We start from the raw sequence: 19,438 nt of genomic DNA on the forward strand, positions 1-19,438 counted from the left end.
CGTTATGAATTAGGACTTAGGTCCCTGCAGGCCAGATTCAAATGGCGTCAGTTGGGTCTTTATAGGAATATATTGTATCCGGTTGGTAACTCATTGTACGAGGAATAGAAAGTTGCCATGCACTGTAACAATGACTGTGCATTCGGATCATTGAGAGCCCTTTGTGAAACTATTCTTTTTGAGAACAGAAAAAATAATGAGGACCTTGTGAACTTGCCAGAGGACGTTAAAAATGATTTATACCGAGTTGATTGGTGTGCCATGAATAGCAAGATCCATGAATATTCCTCTCTCTCTCACATAAACTGGGATTATAAAAACTTTGGGGTGGTTGCACCTTTGACAATGTTTCCAAACAGTTATTATAGGGAGGAACCATCACAGTTCTGATGGAATCTGTACCCTATGGGGGAAATTCTGCTATGTTGCAAATTAATTTCACAGGTCGAAGCCTTTTGCCGATTTTGCAAAGATAAGACAGAACTTGAAACTTTAAAGCACTCATTAATAAACTGCAAAGCTCTTTGTACTACGCACTGTATTTATTTTAGTAACCTAATCCATAGTGTTGCGTTTATCGATCAGGATTCATTCTGGAGAAAGTGTTTGAGTGGTTATCCAACATCTGTGGGTATTGCTGCTACAAGTTTTTTTTAAGCAGTTTGAAACTTTGAAAATGTATGTAATTTTAAATTATGTAATAAATGAATGAGTTTGGTGGACTAGCGGTATAGTGGTAAATAGTTTTTAATGGAGATTTAAAGGGGAAGTTCTGAGCCCGGGAGACTTAAAAGAAAGCCACAGCAATCATAAACACAACAATGTTGCGTTTATAATTGCCACATCTTTTCTTTTAAGAAAGTCGTAGAAATTATGAATACTTTGCCGGCATCCGGCAGAGTGTTCATAATTTCTGCGACTTTAGTTTTCAGTTTCCCGTGCTCGGGAAACTAGAAAAGAAAGTCACAGCAAATACGAAAACTCAGCTGGCAGCCGGCAATGTATTTATAATTGCTCTGCCTTTCATTTTACATTTTAACGTAAAATAAAAGTGAAGGCAATTACTGAGCCAGCCTCCTCTCTTCGTGTTAAGCCCTGCTCTCTGACAGCAGTAAGCAAAAGCTCCTAGTAGGGGGCTTTTGCTTGATTATTGCTGCTACAGCAGAGCTTAACATTAACATATGTGGCTGCTTCATATCACAAAATGAATGCCACCATGTCAAAACGCTGAGCCTCATTTGCTCAAAATTTTACATAGGAACTCGCTTTAAACATTTTTTTTATATATATATTTTTGATTATGGCCCATCTTTTGAGACAATACCATTTTTGAGTGAACTTCCCCTTTAATTGTAAATTCTAACTGACCCTACATTGTGCTTAGGAGGCCTATTCATTTTTTAATGGCTTAAGTTTTGTGAATTTTTGTAGGATTAATTAGGTTTTATTGTCTATTACAATTGAAACTGTTGAATGAATGTGGTCTTTGTTTTTCTTTTCTTTATTTTTTAATGTTGTAAAGGTTGAAGAATTCTTTTAACTATAAACAATTAAAAAAAGGAAAAAGAAATAAACAAGCCTCTGAATTTCAACTGAAAAGGAGGTTTAGTGCTAATAAGCATTGCAATATTCTTTTAAAAGGGAAACTATCTGTGCACCCCCAGCATCCTAAATCTATAACTGAAACACATCTCAATTAACTAGGCGTTTTCTCTATAGTCTCAATTTTTTAAATGACAATCTCAGCTTGTTTGTTTGTTTGTTTATTTATTTGGTATAGCGCAGAACCAAACCCGAAAGGGTAGCTGGGCGCAAACAGTACAAGTAAGCTTAAGGACTTAGTTACAGGAGAAATGCAGTTGATACAGTTCACATTAGAGCGGGGGGTGGGTATACAAGAAAATGCAGACTACAGTTCAGAGAGTACAGGGCAGTACAGGAAAAAATACGGTTGATACAGTTCATATTAGAACACAAGGTAGGTAAGCAAGAAAAATGCAAGACTGCGGTTCAGTCAGGTTGAACAGAAATCATTCATCTAGTTACAGTCATCTAGTATCGTTAGGGGAGGTCAAGCTAAGTGTCATTGGCACGTATCCAGGTGAGGACTTTTTTCGCCTGAAACTGGAGTAAGGTTGGTCCGTTCTGAGATCTAGCGGGAGTTTATTCCAACTTTGCGCCGCTATGACCGGGAAGCTAGAGCCGCCAGCTGTACTCTTTTTGTATCTAGGCACCACTAGGGTAAAGGCGTTAATCAATCTGGTGGGACGGTTTGAGGTTCTCTTGTGGATTCTGTTGGCCAGGTAAGGGGGGGCTAAGTTATTAAGACATTTGGAGGTGAGGGAAAGTGTTTTGAGGGCGATCCTGTCTTTGATTTTTAGCCAATGGATATTTTTCCTAGAGGTGGAGATATGAGCTCTATTAGGAATCTTTAAAGCTACTCTAACAGCGTTATTTTGGAGAGTTTGGAGTTTGTCAAGGATATACTTGTTAGATCCTGCATAAAGGGCATTGCAGTAATCCAGCTTGGATATGATGAGAGCATTAGCTAGTGTAATGCAACTAGTCTCCGTTAGAAATGGTCTACATGCTCGGATCAATTTGCAAGTATATGCAGTGGAGGATGCTAGTGAGTTCGTTTGTTTCTTGAAGGTGAGCGCTGAGTCAAGATAAACCCCGAGGGTTTTGACTGCAGGCATCACTTTGATGACGTTATTGTCGATGTTAAATGAGGCATAGTTAGGGTCAAGTTTTTTAATGGCCAGCTCTGAGCCGAGGATCAGTAACTCAGTCTTATCGTCATTCAGGCAGAGGCCGTGCGATGCCATCCATGCCTGAATGAGGAGATATATCCTATTTACTAAGGCTGTGTCTTCCAAGAAGTTGCCCGAAAGGGGGATTAGGATCTGTGTGTCATCTGCGTAATTAGTGTAGATGACACCCAATCTGTCCAGCTTGTCAAACAAGGGCTTAGTAAAGATGTTATACATCGTCGGAGATACACATGATCCTTGAGGAACACCGCATGAAACTTGTGTGGGATCAGCAGCTGCTAGGGGGGAGAAGACTCTCATTGTCCGGTTTGCCAGGAAGGATTGTACCCAGGTTATGGCATCACTTGAGAAATGAGCGGCAGAACTTAGGTGATTGCATAAGACTGCGTGATCTACCAAGTCGAATGCCGCCGATAAGTCAAGGAGGAGCAGCATAGCTGATTTACCATTGTCCTTCAACTCATCAATTTGGGTCTTGAGGTCAATCAAGGCTGTTTCAGTTCCATGAAGGGGACGGAAGCCAGATTGCCGTATGCCTAGTAGATTGTTAGTTTCTAAGTAGTCCTGAATTTGCAGGTATGCTACTCTGTCAATGATTTTAAGTAGAAATGGGACGGTGGTGATGGGTCTGTAGTTTGTTGGTATTGCAGGGTCCAGTGTTTGTTTTTTTAGCAAGGGAAGCACCCAGGATTGTTTGAGGTTATTAGGTACTAGATTGGAATTGAAGGATGCATTGATGAGTTTCGAGATAAAGGGGGCTAAATCTCGAGCTGCATCTTTGATAATTTGAGCCGGGCAATTGTCTCCTTTGCAGTTGGAAGGCTTTAGGGATAGTATAATTTTATCTGTCTCCAATATAGATATTTTTCTGAAGCTAAATAGGTGAGGGGAGTTGGGTTGGTTGGGAGTGAGCTGTGGCTGCGGTGTGGGTTCCGTTGGCAGGAGCAAGGATACTTTTTTGTTCGCAATTTTAGTTTGGAGCAGGCTGATTTTACCCGCTAGGGCATTTTGTATATTGGTGCACCAAAGCTTATTTTTAGGAATGTTGTCAGTTGGGGGTATGGGTGATTCCATTTCTCGGAGAATGGAGAATAGCTCCTTGGTGTCTGATTTGGCCTTAGATATTCTATCATTGAAGGTATTTCTTTTAGTACTTATGATTTCCTTTAATTTAAGCTTCTTTCACAATGTTACTTTTCTCGTGTCGCTAGTTAAGTAAACATATGCACCAATACTGTAGATTACATACGATTTACGGCCCATTCCCTTTTTCAAGCTTCAAACATAATACTGTGAAATATGATTGTAGAAATGGTTCTTTTCACATTGAAAGGCATTTTTGGAGTAAATAACATGTGAAAAATGCATTCCTTTGTTTTCACTTGGCGGTTTTAAGCAAACTTTAATTTCTAGGCGTTATTTTTAGTTTGGAGTATTTCCCCACATTATTCATAGTATCTTCCCAAACACTAAATTAACACCAGAAAAACTGCCTGTCATGATGCGTACCTCTGGGGACCCAGACCACGTCCAGCTACCCCGGAAGCAGGCATCAAATTATCCTAAGCAAGCCCAACAACCCCTGCTAGGGGCTATTTGGGTCCAGTCCTGGCGCCATAGGCACCAGGCTCATAGATTAAAACTTACCTGATGCAGACCATGCTGCAAACTTACCTGATGCAGACCATGCTGCAAGAGCTCCAAGCCAAAAGAGGCTTGGAAGGGACTACTTTACTTAGGGACTATTTTTTACTCGAGCGGGGCTGGGGAGAAATACTTACCTGGGACTACTTTGGAGGCTATTTAAACCACACCCGAAGAGCAGCACACGCTTCGCGTTATTCTGCATCCAGCAGCGTAACGCTCACCGTGCCTGCAAGTCTGCATACAGCCTTCTGCCACGCCCGCCTCGAGTTTGGAGCTCCTAGAAAAAGGGAGAAAGAAGAAGAAAAGGTTAGAACAAGAGCAATACCTTTAATCCTTACCTGAATTCCCGATCCATCGCGCCTTCGAGCTGGAAGAAAGAAGTTATTTTATGCGCGTTGCCTCGCCTGCTGCAGCGCTGCGCTGAACTCACCGGCCTTCGCAGCATCTTCACATTCCACCGCATCCTCCTGCATGTTCCCGTCTCACTCTGGCACCTAAAGAGAAGACAAGAACAGCAAGATGAGCCAAGGGAATACACAGAGGAATATTAGTTACCCCCCATAGACTTACCTGATTTTACCACCGGGGGTACTATTCCTCTTCACGGGTCGGCGCAGCTTTCACTGCATCTTCGCCGAACCCCGGCCCCTAAGGAGAAACAAAAGAACAGCAAGGTGAAACAAAGGGACTAACAAGGGGAACCCTCCTCACCACAATAGACTTACCTGATTTTACCGCCGGAGGTATTATTCCCCAAGACTTCATACTTCTCTCAGCGCCTGAATAAGGGAGAAAGCAACAGGTTACATATTGACATTATTTTATCGAACTGTGTTGGAAAATACAAATCCTTACCAGAACACTATTGGTTGCCACGAGGAACTCTTCATTAGGGTCAAGCTGCAACCTGCAAGGAATCGGACAAGAGTGAAAGTCAGGCATTTGAACTCTTACGAACTTTATACTTACGGCGTCTTGCCGGGAATCACGGAGTCAATATTGTTCTGGAACTCACCAATTCCTTCGAGCCAGTGAAGCAACTGGTTATCAACGCACCCCTGCACTCAATGCAGGATGGAGAGCTCATCTTTTCAAACAATCAGGTGAGACTATAAGAGGGGACATCAAAGGCGATCTGTGGAAGGATGCAGTGGAAGCTGCGCCGACCCGTGAAGAGGAATAGTACCCCCGGTGGTAAAATCAGGTAAGTCTATGGGGGGTAAATAATATTGCCTCTGTGTATTCCCTTAGCTCACCTTGCTGTTCTTGTCTTCCCCTTAGGTGCCGGAGTGCGGCGGGAGCATGCAGAAGGATGTGGTGGAATGTGAAGATGCTGCGAAGGCCGGTGAGTTCAGCGCGGCGCTGCTGCAGGCGAGGCGACGCGCATAAAATAACTTCTTTCTTCCAGCTCGAAGGCACAATGGATCGGGAATTCAGGTAAGGATCAAAGGTTATTGCTCTTGTTCTAACCTTTTTCTCCTTCTCTCCCCTTTTTCTAGGAGCTCTGGACTCGAGGCGGGCGTGGCAGAAGACTGGATGCAGACTTGCAGGCACAGTGAGCGTTACGCTGCTGGATGCAGAATAACGCGAAGCGTGTGCTGCTCTTCGGGCGTGGTTTAAATAGCCACCAAAGTAGTCCCAGGTAAGTATTCCTCCCCAGCCCCACCCGAGTAAAAAATAGTCCCTTAGGTAAAGTAGTCCCTTCCAAGCCTCCTTTGGCTTGGAGCTCTTGCAGCATGGTCTGCATCAGGTAAGTTTAAATCTATGAGCCTGGCGCCTATGGCGCCAGGACTGACTCTCCATATGAGCCTGGCGCCATAGGCGCCAGGTCTGCACCCAAATAGCCCCTAGCAGGAGTTGTTGGGTTTGCTTAGTATAACTTGATGCCTGCTTCCGGGGTTGCTGGACTTGGTCTGGGTCCCCGGGGGTAGGCATCATGACACAGTGTTAATAGCCGCCAGGCTGATCTCTATAACCACTCTCCCTATACAGTGGACTATGTGGAACCCAAGCAACTTCTGAATGCTCACCTATGGCACCAAGGCAGTTTATTTAGCCTAGAGAAGCAACTGTCAGTTCACTGAACTCCGCTGTCTCCTTAGCAAAATCTCAGCTTTAGTCCTGTTTCTCCATCCCCACAAAGAAAGGGGCCGGGTACAGCTGCAAAGATAGCAATCAGACTCGGCCCTGCATCAAGCCATGAATCTTGGTGGTGGCGGTCGTCATGAACACTTCCCTTTTTTTTTACCATTAATGGCCCAATTAACAGAATGTTTTACCGATTTCGACGCGGGAGCTAAAGCCACTCCATTCATGCTCAGACAATATCACAAATTAAAACACCAAAGTACAGTATGTTTCAATATCTTTTCCTACTAGTCCAGGCCGAAATATTACAAATGAAAAATAAAAATCCACAAGATGTAGCGCAGTCAATCTCTGTTTTGAGTCTAATCGTGGTGGTCTTTGCATAGGAGCACACTGTGCTGCTTTTCCCTTTATAAAAGCAGAATTACAATCCACTGAATGCACATATAACAGGAGTGACGAGTTACTGACATTGCAAATGGGACAAACAGATCTGCTGATGCACATATGCAGTGCAACACCAATACACACACGTTTGTTTTTTTAGTACTAAATCCTCTCAAATTGCAGTAAATGTTACAATGATGTGGGATGCAAGTTCCAACAACTGCAGCAAGAATAGGCATTAAAATATCTGTGTAAGATGAATACCTGATGAAAGAATTCCATATCTATTTCAGCTTCTGCCTTCCAGGAATCTTCATCTGTTTTAAGAAAGGGAAAAAGTTCCTTAAGTGCATTTCACAAATGTAAAATGATTGTCATGAAATAACACATTTTCAAGTATCATCAACTGCTGGTTCTTTGGCAACGCGCCCTTCAATACATCCGTTAGTCTACACATTGCAAAAGAAGATATTTTTCTAGCTAGAAGAGGATAATCAAAATTTTAACATCATACTCTATAAAAAAAAGTGCCTCTAGCTTCAATTGTCCATATCCTTTACAAAGTGAACCCCAGACATTTAAGATTTTTTCAAATTTTTATTACCATTTTTACAACATTTGCACACAGTACTTATCCCTCTCCCCTCTCCCTCGTCCACCCTCCCCCCACTTCCTTGGTCCTGCAGTGTCTCACTAGAATTGTCTTGTGGGACATCTTTTCTAGTTCAGTTATCTGGTTCTGGCAGACTTCTCCCCTGCATCACCTAAGGTCCAATGTTCTCAAGTTTTGTGGGCACCATTGTAGAATGTAGTCGCTTTGTAGGTAATCCAGCAACTCTCCCCAATCTGTCTGGAATTTTTCTGCATCTCCTTGGAGCCGGTAGGTGATCCACTCCATCACTACTATGTCCCATATTTTACATGTCCATTCTATCTTTGTTGGTGGGTCTTTTTGTTTCCAGTTCTTTGCTATCACCAGCCAAGCGGCAATCAGTCATCATAAATCTTTTTCTGGGTTTCGAGATTGTATTCCATTCTGGGTCTAATAGTCTGCATCCATTTTCTACTACGGAGAGTTCTTGCAGTTCTGGCAATGTGTTCTTTATCTGAGTAGTCACTTCTTCCCAGCATTCCCTTATCTTGGGGCAATTCCACCATATGTGCCTCCAGGCCGCTATTCCCAGCCCCTCCAACATTCTTGGGAAGTTGATTTATACATTTTATGAAGTCGATCGGGTGTATAATTCCATTGTAGCATCATCTTGTGCCAGGCTTCCCTTAATTGTATAGACCTAGTTAACTTCGGGATGTTCCTCCACAGGCCCTCCCAGCATTCCCATTCAATCTCTGATCTAGTTGTGCCCTCCCATGCTGACTGGTATGGCCATTTCCCTCTTACTGAGCAGCCCTGAAGAATTGCGTAAATGCTTGAGGTTAAGTGTTTGTTTCCCGAATGTGTGGTTATACATTTTAAAAATTCCGTCAATTGTCACATGGCTGCTTTTGCATCTCCGGTTGCTTTAACCAGTGTCTTAGTTATATGTATTCCTATCTTTCAGCTTCAGTCACTCCCAATTGGCTTGTGCAGTCTTCGAATGTCGCTATCTCTCCCTCCCACACCATGTTTCCCACCTTTGGGCACCCATGTCTCTGCCATTGGCCAAATTTGCCCTTTTCTAACCCTGGGGTAAAACTTGGGTTCTCGAACAGAGGGGTGAAGGGGGAGGGACGGGTTGATAGATGTCCTTTTTTTTCACCCATTTATCCCAAATATTGCACGTAGTGCATAGAATCATACTGCGTCGGGCACTTGGGGTTCTATCTTTCCCTGGTAGCCAGAGTAGTCCCGCCAGAGAGCCCCCCGCGACTGCTCGGTCCATCCTAGCCCATATCTTTTCTCCATTTTCTGTGAGCCATTCTCGTACCACTCTCAATTGGGCCGCTTCATAGTACCTAAGCAAATTGGGCATTCCTAAACCTCCCCTGTGTTTCAGCGTCATTAGCAGGTCCAGGGCCACCCATTGACGTTTGTTCTGCCAGATACATTTTGAGATCATCCTATTTATATCTTTAAAGAATGACTGTGGGACCGCTATCAGGAGGGCCTGGTATGTATACAATAATCTTGAAAGCGTTACCCTCTTGACCGTCGTTATGAGCCCCAGCCAGGAGATTCGGAGTGGAGTCCACTGTAGGAAGTCCTCCCTAATCTTATTAATTAGCTCTGGGTAGTTAGCTTTATACATGGAGGACATCTTATTTGTTAATGTGACCCTTAAGTAAGAGATACTCCCTACCGCCACCTTAAACAGAGTGTTCCTGTATACGGCTTCCGACTGTTCTCTCGGCAAGCCCAAATCCATCAGCTCCGACTTGGTCATATTTATTTTCAGTCCCGAGATCTTCGCTTGTTCGACTAGTATTCTGACCTGGGTTGGGATGGACTTCTCGGGTTCTGTTAACGTCAACAGCATGTCATGTGCATATGCTGCTGTCTTTTGATTCTCGCTGCCGAATGGAATACCTTTTACGTTGGGATCTGCTCTAATTAGAGCTAGTAAGCGTTCCAGAAAGATAGCATACAAATGGGGTCACAGCGTGAACCCTGCCTCGTACCCCGTTCTATTTGTATCGTATTTGAGGTTCGTGCGTTGATGGAAAGTCGGTCTCTTAATGCTAGGTCAGAGAATTTCCTTCTTAGGGCTTTGGAAGGGCCACCCTCCCTGTTTGGCCCTAGTTTACTCCTGTCTTTGTCTGGGTCCCATGCTAGATTGAAGTCCCATGTCAGAATGATTTCTCCAACCGCAAACCTTTCCAGTTTGTCCAGGGCCTGATGTATGAAAGATTCCTGTCCCGTGTTGGGGGCATACAGGGTGCCCATTGTGAATATTTTATCCTCTAGGTGAATCTGAAGGAATAGTTATCTACCATTAGGATCGCCCAGGGACTTTGTTACCTTAGCTCCCAGCGCCTTTCGAATCCCTATCAAGATGCCCAAGGTTTTATTTTTAGCATTCGCCTGGTATATGTGTGTTAGTTGTTGTATACACAATCTAGCGCTATTGCTCTTTTTAATGTGTTTCTCTTGTAGGAGAACTATAACATTTAAACTATAAGTTTAAAAAGGACATCCCGGTCCCCAACCCAGGCCTCCCTATCGCTGACACCTATACCAGTGCCTCCTCCAAGCAAACCTTCACCGACATCCTCTTTGTCGTTCCCTCGCCAGACCTATGGACTCCACATATCGTCTGTGCACTCTCTCCCTGCTCTTCCTCTCCCATTAATGGTGGCACCCGGTGGGAAGCCATGCTGGCCTCCTTCCACCCCTTTAAGATCATCATTAATGTTTACTTGAACGGTACCGTCTTGGTCCAAGGCCCTCAAGCCAACCTTCTCCTCTTTGATGGATGCTTCCAACGTCACATCAATTTCCTTTCTTCTCCTGCTGTCCCCTCTCTCCCCTCCACGGCTTCCTCACCTCCCCCTGCTGTCTCCTCCTTAGCTACCTTGCCCTCTCCTCCTTCCTCTTCTGCCCCCCTCTGGCTGCTTCTACACCTCCGCAGGGCGAACCTCTGATTTGTACCCCTCCCCGGAAGTCTTTCAAGGACGGCAACCTTCTCCATATTGCCACTCCCAACTCTCGCTCTGCTGTCAAACACTCCTCTGACATCTGCCGTCTCCTGGAGGAACTTGACCTCTAGGTCCTCGGTCTCACCGAGACATGGTTGACGGCCAGCTCTGTCACGAGCTTTGACACTCTCCTCCCTGATGGCTGCAAGATCGTCTCTGCACCTAGGTACAACCGTTCTGGAAGGGGGTGTAGCCCTGATCTTCGCCGAGTGGATTCCTGCCTCTGTCATTCCTATGCAGGTCTACTCCTCTTTCACATGCCTCGTCTGCAGGCTCTCTCTCTCTCCTGGCCATTCCCTTACTGTGGCTACCATCTATCGGCCACCTGGTCAGATCTCCGCCTTCCTCTCCGAGTGGGCGGACCTCTCCTCTTCCCTCCTGGTCTCAACCACTCAACTCCTCCTTCTTGGAGACTTCAACATCCACCTGGATGCTTCCTTTCCTTCCACTGGACTCTTTCGTGACCTTTGCGACTCTCGCTCTCTATTCTCCCCTCTGGCCCGACTCACTGCTGGGCACACTCTGGATGTTCTGATCTCTTCAGATCTTCCCCTTTCATCCCCTCTGACCACTCCTCTCTAATGGAGTGATCACTTTCTCCTTTCTCCCCAGCTCACCCACTCAACCCCTCAGGCCAAACCAACTCCAGCACTGCCATCTACCTTCTCGGTTATCCGACCCATGAAGCGTGTCAGTTGAGGCTTTCACTGCCACTTTCTCAGCACCACCTCCCACCTTGGCTGACTCACACCCTGGCACAGCCCTTTCCATGCTCCACTCTGCTATATCTGATCCTTTTGATGTTTTTGCCCCCGTCATGAGAATCCACTTGAAGCCCAAAGCCAAGAGCAACTCTTGATACGACTCAGACCTTGTCACCCTTAAATACCAGTGCAGGGTGGCTGAGAGGAAATGGTGTGCTTCCAGTACATACTCTGACAAACTGGCCTGCCGCCTGCTCCAAAGGCAATACCGGCGTTTTGTCCGCACAAAGAAGAGAGCCCACATCCAAGCCTGCGTCTCCGTGGCATCTAACAACTCGGTCGAACAACTTCAAAATCTGCAAGGAGCTGGCCAATCCTGCTGCCGTATGTACCTCTCCTGTCCCCTCCCAGGCCCTCTGCACGGCCTTGGCTTCTCATTTCATCTCTAAAACCCAGGTCATCCTGTCCTCTCTCTCTTCCTCTCCTCATCCGTTGTCTACTCCATGCTCTTCCTCTGGCCCTTCTTCAGCCACCTCTCCTCCCTGCTTCTCTGCCTTTCCCCTGTTCTCCTCAGATGAGGTCTCTAGACAAGTGTGGTCTATAAAAGTCTCGTCAAAACAGGTTCACCCCTGTTCCTCCAAAACCATCACGGACAACATTGATACCCTGGCTCCTGCTCTGGCTGATTTCTGCAACCACTACTTTGCCACTGGAGTCTTCCCCCTCCCCCCTGAAGCACTCCCTTGTGCACCCTTTTCTTAAGAAACCCTCTGCCGACCCTACCTGCCCGGCTAACTATTGTCCAATCTCCATCACTCCTTTCCTGGGCAAACTCCTGGAAAAGCTGGCCATCTCCCAGCTTAATCTTCACGCTGTCTTCATGACCATCAGTCTGGCTTCAGAGCTGCCAGAAGCATGGAAACTGCTCTCCTGAACATCCGTGAAGACCTGCTCTCCAAACCTCGACTCCAACACTCCATGTGTCCTCATCTTACTTGATCTCTCTTCTGCCTTTGACACGGTCAACCATGCCATCTTGCTCAACCGTCTCCGTGATAACCTGGTTATCACTGATCAAGCCCAGGCTTGGCTGACCTCCTGCCTCTCTGATCGACCCTCCGAGGTCCAACTTGGGTCCTTCCTCTCCCCCATCTCTTTCTCTACCTGTGGTGTTCCCCGGGGGTCTAACCTCTCTCCGTGGTTGTTCAACCAATACCTGGCACTTCTTACCCACCGCATAGCCACTCTCTGCCCCAGCTTTCAGTGCTATGCGATGACACTCTGCTCATTTTCAGGCTCCCTTCAGCCACATCTTCTCCTTCTCTCATCTCTGACTGTCAGCCATCCAGGAATGGTCTGCTGCCAATGATCTCTGCCTTAATGCCAATAAGACCGAGATGCTCCTCATCGGCACACCTGCTCCCTCCTTTCATGTCACTCTGGCCGGCCTCTCTTGGCCCTCTTCCTGCTCCCACTTGTGAGGATAAAAAGCTTGGTGTCATCTTCGACTCCACACTTTCCTTCTCTCCTCACATCTCTAAGAAGTCACACTACCCAGCTGCACCTCCTCAGAGGTATTCTTCCTTTCCTACTCTTCCCCCAGAAGCTCACTGTCTCCAGAGCTCTGGTTCTCTCTAGGCTGGATTACTGCAACAGCCTCATTCTAAATTTGCCTGGCTCTACTCTCTGCAACTCATCCAAAACAGGACTGCGAGACTTGTCCTTGGCCTCAAGCCCAGGGATCGTATCTCTCCAGGATTGAAATCTCTGCATTGGCTCCCAGTGGCGGCGAGGATTAAGTTCAAAACGCTCTGCATTGCCCACAAGGTCTTCTGGGGCCTGGGACCTAAATACCTTCAACTTTCTCAGCCTACATATGTTCCTTCTCGAGCTCTTCGCTCATCCGCTTCCAGCTCCGTCAGGCTTAGTCGCTTCTCCAAGCAGCAAGTTGGTGATAGATCTCCTACTGCTGGGGCCTCCCTCTCGAACAGCCTCCCTGCCTCTCTGAAACTTGAGGAAAACCATCTCCGGTTTCAGAAGCACCTCAAGACCTTCCTCTTTACTTCTGCTTTCTCTCCTCCTCTCCCCTGCTGATCTCCTGGCTGAATCTAAAACTGCACTGGTTTACCTGGCTACCCTCGAATCTCGGGCCCAGGACCCCCCCCTCCACCCCTGGCCAGTTGCACATCTGCACTGCCCCCTGGCAACCCTTGCACTCGGGGGCTGTTTCTGTATCCCTACAGCCCCTACTAGCACTTGACACCTGATGTCTGCACTTAACCTTGCACTTGCCACCAGCTGGCTGCACTTCTATTTAATGTATTTATTTTCTTTATTTATTTTACTGTCATCCTATGTACTACACTGCCCCCTGCCCTTTCCCCCTGCACTTTTCCCTTTCCCCCCCTCCCCTGCACTTGCACAATCTCAATTTCAACTGGCCTAGTAGGATCGCTGTCTCTGTCTTCCCTCTGTTTCCCCTCCTTTGCCTCGTCGCACCTTGAAACACTTGTGTATAGGCGCGTTATAAATGGCATATCATATATCCGCCGGCTCCTTTCTGATTTGTGCTTCTAGTTTCTTCCGCTTCCTGGGGGATGTTTAAACCCTGTATATTATGGGTTACTTTTTTTAATGACCAATCCCCTGCCATGGATTATACCCTCTGGGAGTCTGCCTTCTTGCCCCTCCTTCATCTTTTCCCATTTTAGCCCCTGTGCGCTCTGGATGTATTTCCTACCAGATATTAGGAGGGATTATTCATTAGTGCTCTTGGAACTATTGTGGCTGCTGCTTCGTGTTCCCATGTGCTTGCTTTGTGCCTCATTCCCCTGTTATCTCTAGTTTCCGACACTGCAAACCCTTTATCCCTTCCTCCTGCCCGTCCCCAGACATCTTTTTAAAGACCCCAAAGTCACATTCTTTTACTCTGAACTTACCTAAAAGCTACCTGCAGCAGAATCAAATATTGCCACTTTGGTATGATAATCCCACAGCCAAATTATTGTGTTTTGAAAAAACAGAGATCAGAAAAGATTCAATTTAAAATGCTTTCCAATCAAATCCAAAGATTAACACATTTTAGGGACACATTAAGTAATTTGTGAAACTTTGTTGCTGTTCTCTATTGAACAACTGGTGATTACCTAAAATTGAAGAAAACAAAATGTGCATAGTTGTACCCCTTTAAGCAGCATCAGAAGAGGAGTACCTGAGAGGGTAAACAATAGAGGTTTGGAGCAGCACATTTAATTGCTTTGAAGGAACAGGCCAAATCATTATAGGCCCACCAGAGAGAGGTTCACCACTATCTGGGCATTGTTTTATTTTTTTTTATTACTTGAATTTTAATTAAAAGAACATTTTAATTTTTACAAGGGTTTTTTCCGAGCTTACGGATTCCCTAAGTGAGTGCATGTGCTTTTGAGTCCAGGGTCTTTTCTTCCTGATCTGTTTTCCTTGTAAGGTTTAACATGCTACAGACGTCACCCTCTTCGACAGTCGGGTTTCGGTCAAGTTGTTCTTGCTTGTTTAAGTCGCCCGCACACTGGCGCTTTGCTGGTTTATCATTTATAACGCCGCTTCTATTAGCTTTACCATTGTCAAGGACCAGCGTGTTGTGTCTCCTGAGATTAACCTGTTCCATAAGTCGTCTTCGTCTAGCGTTGTTGCCCCTTCGAGGTTGAAGATGTGTGACTCTGCTTTGTTCGGTTTTCGGACACTGAAGCGTCAAGTGTTTCAAGGTTTCTACCTGGTCACTTTTTTTTTACATAAGCGGCAGCTGTTATCCGTTGCCGGATTGCGGATGGCTAAGATTTCATGTGTCCTCAATAGGTTGAGACTCGCCTTCAAGATCGTACCTCGCATACCTTTGTTTGGAAATTTCAGGCAGGAATTTTGCGGTTTTTTCACTTTGTTAAAAGTTGGTGGAAGGTGAGCCAGCAGTTTGTTGGTGCTGGCTTTTTCAGTTGTTGTGATCCAATCCAACCATTCCATTTTCTGTTTTACCCGGTCTGGGTTAGATATCAGGTCTTCTTCCGTACAGACTATTTCGGTCAACATTAGTTGCAGACTTGCTGCCCAGTTCTTGAAAGCCTTGCATGAACCACTCTTAAGTTCGTCAGCGATGATGTTGTAGATGGTTAATGAGTCCGCCATCAGGATTTTTCTCCATAATCTCATTTTACTTTGATCCACTAGTGAGGCTAATGAAACGAGGCCTAGTTCTCGTCTTATCGCGGGCATAGAGGTTGACTTAGGTAAGGCCAGTACCGACTTCCAGACGTGGCCTTCCAGCTTCTGCCACACAGTTCTGGGGATGTTTAATGAGGCTTCCATGCCGTAGATGATCGCTGGTACCACCTTCCCTTTATAGAAGTTGATGGCCGGTAGCATGGAGAATTTAACAAATTTCCTATCCACCGCTCTCGTCTGTGCTGTTAGCGTTCTCACCTTGTTCCATAGGTTGTCTTGCATTGCTTTGTCTCTGGCCGATCCATCAATGATCACCCCCAGGTATTTAAACTCGTTCAGCACCTCGATTTTTGTTTCGTTCAGGAAACATTTTGGGGTTTGCGCTGACTTCTTGGTTGTTTTTTCCAAAACTAGCATTTTTGTTTTTGCTATGTTCATTTCCAAATGATTCCTTTCCATATAATTCGCCAGATTTGTTAATTTGCGTTGGAGTCCGATTTCAGTTTGATCGATGATGATTGCATCGTCTGCGTACAATAGTCGTGATATTTGTGCTTTTCCCATTTTGGGCGGAAAGGCTCTGATTTGTTCCTCATCTGTTTGGTAATCCCCTAGGAAAGCGATAAACAAGGCCGGGGCTAGGGGGCATCCTCGTTTGACTCCTCGCTTTACCGGGATCTCCGTTGACAGTGCTCCTTGTTTATTCAGTTTCACCCTGATTTTCGTGTCAGCGTGCAGAGCTTGGATCGGGTTCAAGATTGCCGATGGGCAATTCCAGGCTTTTAACTTAGCCCACAGTTTGGCCCGATCTATTTTGTCGAAGGCTTTCGATAGGTCAACAAAAGCAAGATACACTCTTGGAGCTCCTTCTCTCACTTTGGCCTTTAGTATGTGGATCAGTAGGATGTTTATGGAAGTGCTCCCGTTTTTCTGAAAACCTGTTTGGAAGGTGTCCTTGCATCGAGCAGATTTGGCCCAAGTTCGAAGATGGTCTAGAAGCTGTGATGCGAATATCTTCCCCACGATGTCTAGCAAAGCTATTGGCCTGTAGCTTTCTGGGTCATTTCTCCCGCCTTTCTTATAAATTGGGACGATTACCGCCTTCAGCCAAGTTTCGGGGATCTTCTTGGTGTTCTTGCAGTGGGAGAAAATTTTACTAATCACGCCCGCCCACTCTTTTGGTGCTTTTTTCAAGTCCGCGTTGGTCAATCCGTCCGGACCAGGGGCTCTTGAAGTTTTTAATTTAAGGATGGCGTTTTCAATTTCAGCTGCATTCGAAACATCTACCCATTCTGTCATGGTGTCTTCATACACCTCTAGTTCTTGCTTTTGCGGAAGATCGAATTGGGCCGTAAAATACGAGGCCCATTTTTCCTCTGACACTGCGTTAACGATTTCTGTAGCTGTGTTCGAATGCGTTGTTTTGATTAATGACCAGAAATTGCTTGACTTTTTTGTGTCCAGGGCTCTCATCATTTGCTCGGCATCTTGCTGGTACAATTGAAATTTATGGTGTTTTAGCCAATGTTTGTAGCTTTTTGTTTCCCTTTGCCACTGCTCCCATGCTTCATTGGTGTTTATTTTCTTTGCGGTTTTCTTCGCTTTCCGACACTTTTCCTTTTTTCAACTACCTGTTTGTCATAGGTGTGCTTATAGGGAGTCACCTGTCTTTGTTTGCCAACGACTGGTCTTCTGAATGGAAGCAACATCGGGAGATAATTTGGACGTTCGACACCACCCTCTAGGGTGACTGCTTCAGTGGTCTTTCCGTAGTTCCTATTTATCTTTGCGATGTCTGCTTCCGTCAGGCGTATTCGAGTTTGCTGGATGTTCACCTCCACTTGAAACTTATATGTTGGGTTTACTGACTGCTTTCCTTTCCATGCGCACGTCAAGAGATTGTGGTCACTGTGCGGGGTTCTTTGAACTTTAAATTCCAGGATACTGGTCAGCAGGCCCTGTGAAGCGTAGATGTAATCCAAGGTGGCTTTGGAGTTTTGGTTTTCCCAGGTTGGAATATTCACTTGATTTGGAAATAGTGATTCGATGTTATGTAGATTTCTTGGTTTGGTAACCGACCTCCAGGCCTTGCCCCGTTTAGCTGCGTTTCCTTGTGGGGCCTTGTCTTTTATGTTCAAATGGGCTCCAGCACAGTCAGTGTTCAGATCGCCGCATAAGATGATGTCTATCTTTTCAAACTCCGATTATATCCAATCTATTGTTTCCCCCATCTTCCTGCAATAGGTTTTTGTGTTTGTCCGTTGGGGATTCCAATATGTGTTTATTATCACTAGTTGACTACTGTCTTCCTGTTCCCTTACTGTCATTTGTTTGCTCCAAGTTGTGAGTATCACCAGCATCTCATATGATTCCAATAATTTCTTTGGCGTCGAGAAGCCGGAGCTCATTTTTATTGCTGTCAGCAAACCCGACGATGGACGACCCAGCAAGCCTTTTACAGCCGGTGATATTTCCACTTCAAATCCATCTAGCGTCGGTTTCTCTGATAACCAAGTCTCTTGGAGACACACAATGTCCATACTTGTTAGGTCTACATCACTCACCACTGTAAGGTGAGTGTGCCCTCGCGTGTTCCATGAGCATAGAGTTAGTCTTTCGGCACCTGCATCTGTCTCTGAAGTGACTGATCCTGTATGCGTTTGTCCCAGGCTCACAGTTCGCTGCCATCTCTTGGATTTCGGGTTCAGGGTTGCTTTTAACCATGACCAGGGACCTTGGGTTTTTGGAGCCCCCTCTGTGTTTTGTACGATTCTCCCTTCAATTGAGTCCGTTGAATTCCTGCGTCTTGTTCTTCTTGGGCTACGAGTTATTACCCTTTTTAGCTCTTCTCGGTTGAAACGTTTATTGTAGTGTTGCTGGTCGTTTTCGGAACTCTCTTCATCTGTTTCTCTCTTTTCGCCGGGGTTCCTATTATCATAGGGGGTGGTACGAGAAGGATACCGCTGCTCCGGGTCTTTTCGGCGGTAGTGTCTATGAGGACTAAAGTACTTCCTTTCCCGCCACTCTTTGCCCAGTCGATTTGCCTTGTAACGCTCTTCTGTTCTCGATTTGAATCGATGTGTTTGTTCCGCCTTGTGTTTTTCCTTAGTCAGGCTCTCTTCGCTGTTCCTTGAGGTTATTATTTCTAGTAATGTGAAGCCGCTCTTTTCTAGTTCTCTAACTGCAATAGGATTTATATATTGAATTCCGGCCGCCTTTACATGAAGATAAGCCTTTGCTGTGTTACCTCTGTGGTAAGGCTCCACTAATTTGATATCTTCAGACTTGATGCTTTTTAGCGTAGTTGTTTTGTTATTATTTCTAGGATAGTTCTCCTGTTCAAGATTATGTAAGCTTTAATTCTTTTGGTTTGTTCGATTTTGAAGACGCATTCCGCGTCTGTTCTTTCGTTGTTGCTTTGGTGTCTGCTTACGTTTTTAGCCTCTTTTCTTAACTCTGGATTTGCATGCCTTCTCAATCTGTAGTTATCCTCTCTACTATCTGGTTCGCTACCGAGATGTTTCCTGCTTGCGTTTATCTTTGGGTTTGGCTCTTGACGCACTTCACATCGTTCCCATTTCTTGTGTTCGTGATCTTCCCTTGCGTTTTTCTTTTTGCTCACTGATGGTCCTTGAACTGAGGATTTTATTTCCTCCTCCTTTTCGACAATGAACACCTCCTGGTTTGTGTCCCCAGTATTTTCTTCCCAATGTTGCGACAGGTTCATCAAATCTGAATCTTTCAAAAACTCTTCAGTTGATCTTGGGGAGGCCCTGTTGCGCTTTTTTTTCGTTGACTCTGTGGGTTCTATGTGTTCCTTTTCGTGGGACACCTTTTTTGGGTTTTGTGTCTTCGGTTTCTCATTCGGTACGATTGGAGGGGGTACTGGAATGGTCTCCGGATTTTTAACTGGTATTCTAAGTACCCTTAAATTGTTTGTGGCAAGGAGGCTTGGTTCTCCCATTTTCACTGTCGACGAGGCACTGATACTTGGGGGGTCTCTGGATTTCT

General features: G+C 45.5%; 1 protein-coding gene across 3 annotated transcripts in view; it reads right to left on the reverse strand.

Moving 5' to 3' along the window:
- Positions 1–19,438, reverse strand: part of NFAT5 (nuclear factor of activated T cells 5) — a 1,479,138-nt gene that overhangs the window by 429,862 nt on the left and 1,029,838 nt on the right. For all 3 annotated transcript variants that reach the window (XM_069635522.1, XM_069635523.1, XM_069635524.1), the window contains exon 8: positions 7,161–7,213. In XM_069635522.1, the coding sequence (XP_069491623.1) occupies positions 7,161–7,213 (53 nt within the window). The remainder of the gene's footprint in view (positions 1–7,160; positions 7,214–19,438) is intronic.

Source organism: Ambystoma mexicanum, chromosome 1q, assembly GCF_040938575.1.
Source record: "Ambystoma mexicanum isolate Mex_15411 chromosome 1q, UKY_AmexF1_1, whole genome shotgun sequence".
In the NCBI taxonomy this organism is placed as follows: domain Eukaryota; kingdom Metazoa; phylum Chordata; class Amphibia; order Caudata; family Ambystomatidae; genus Ambystoma; species Ambystoma mexicanum.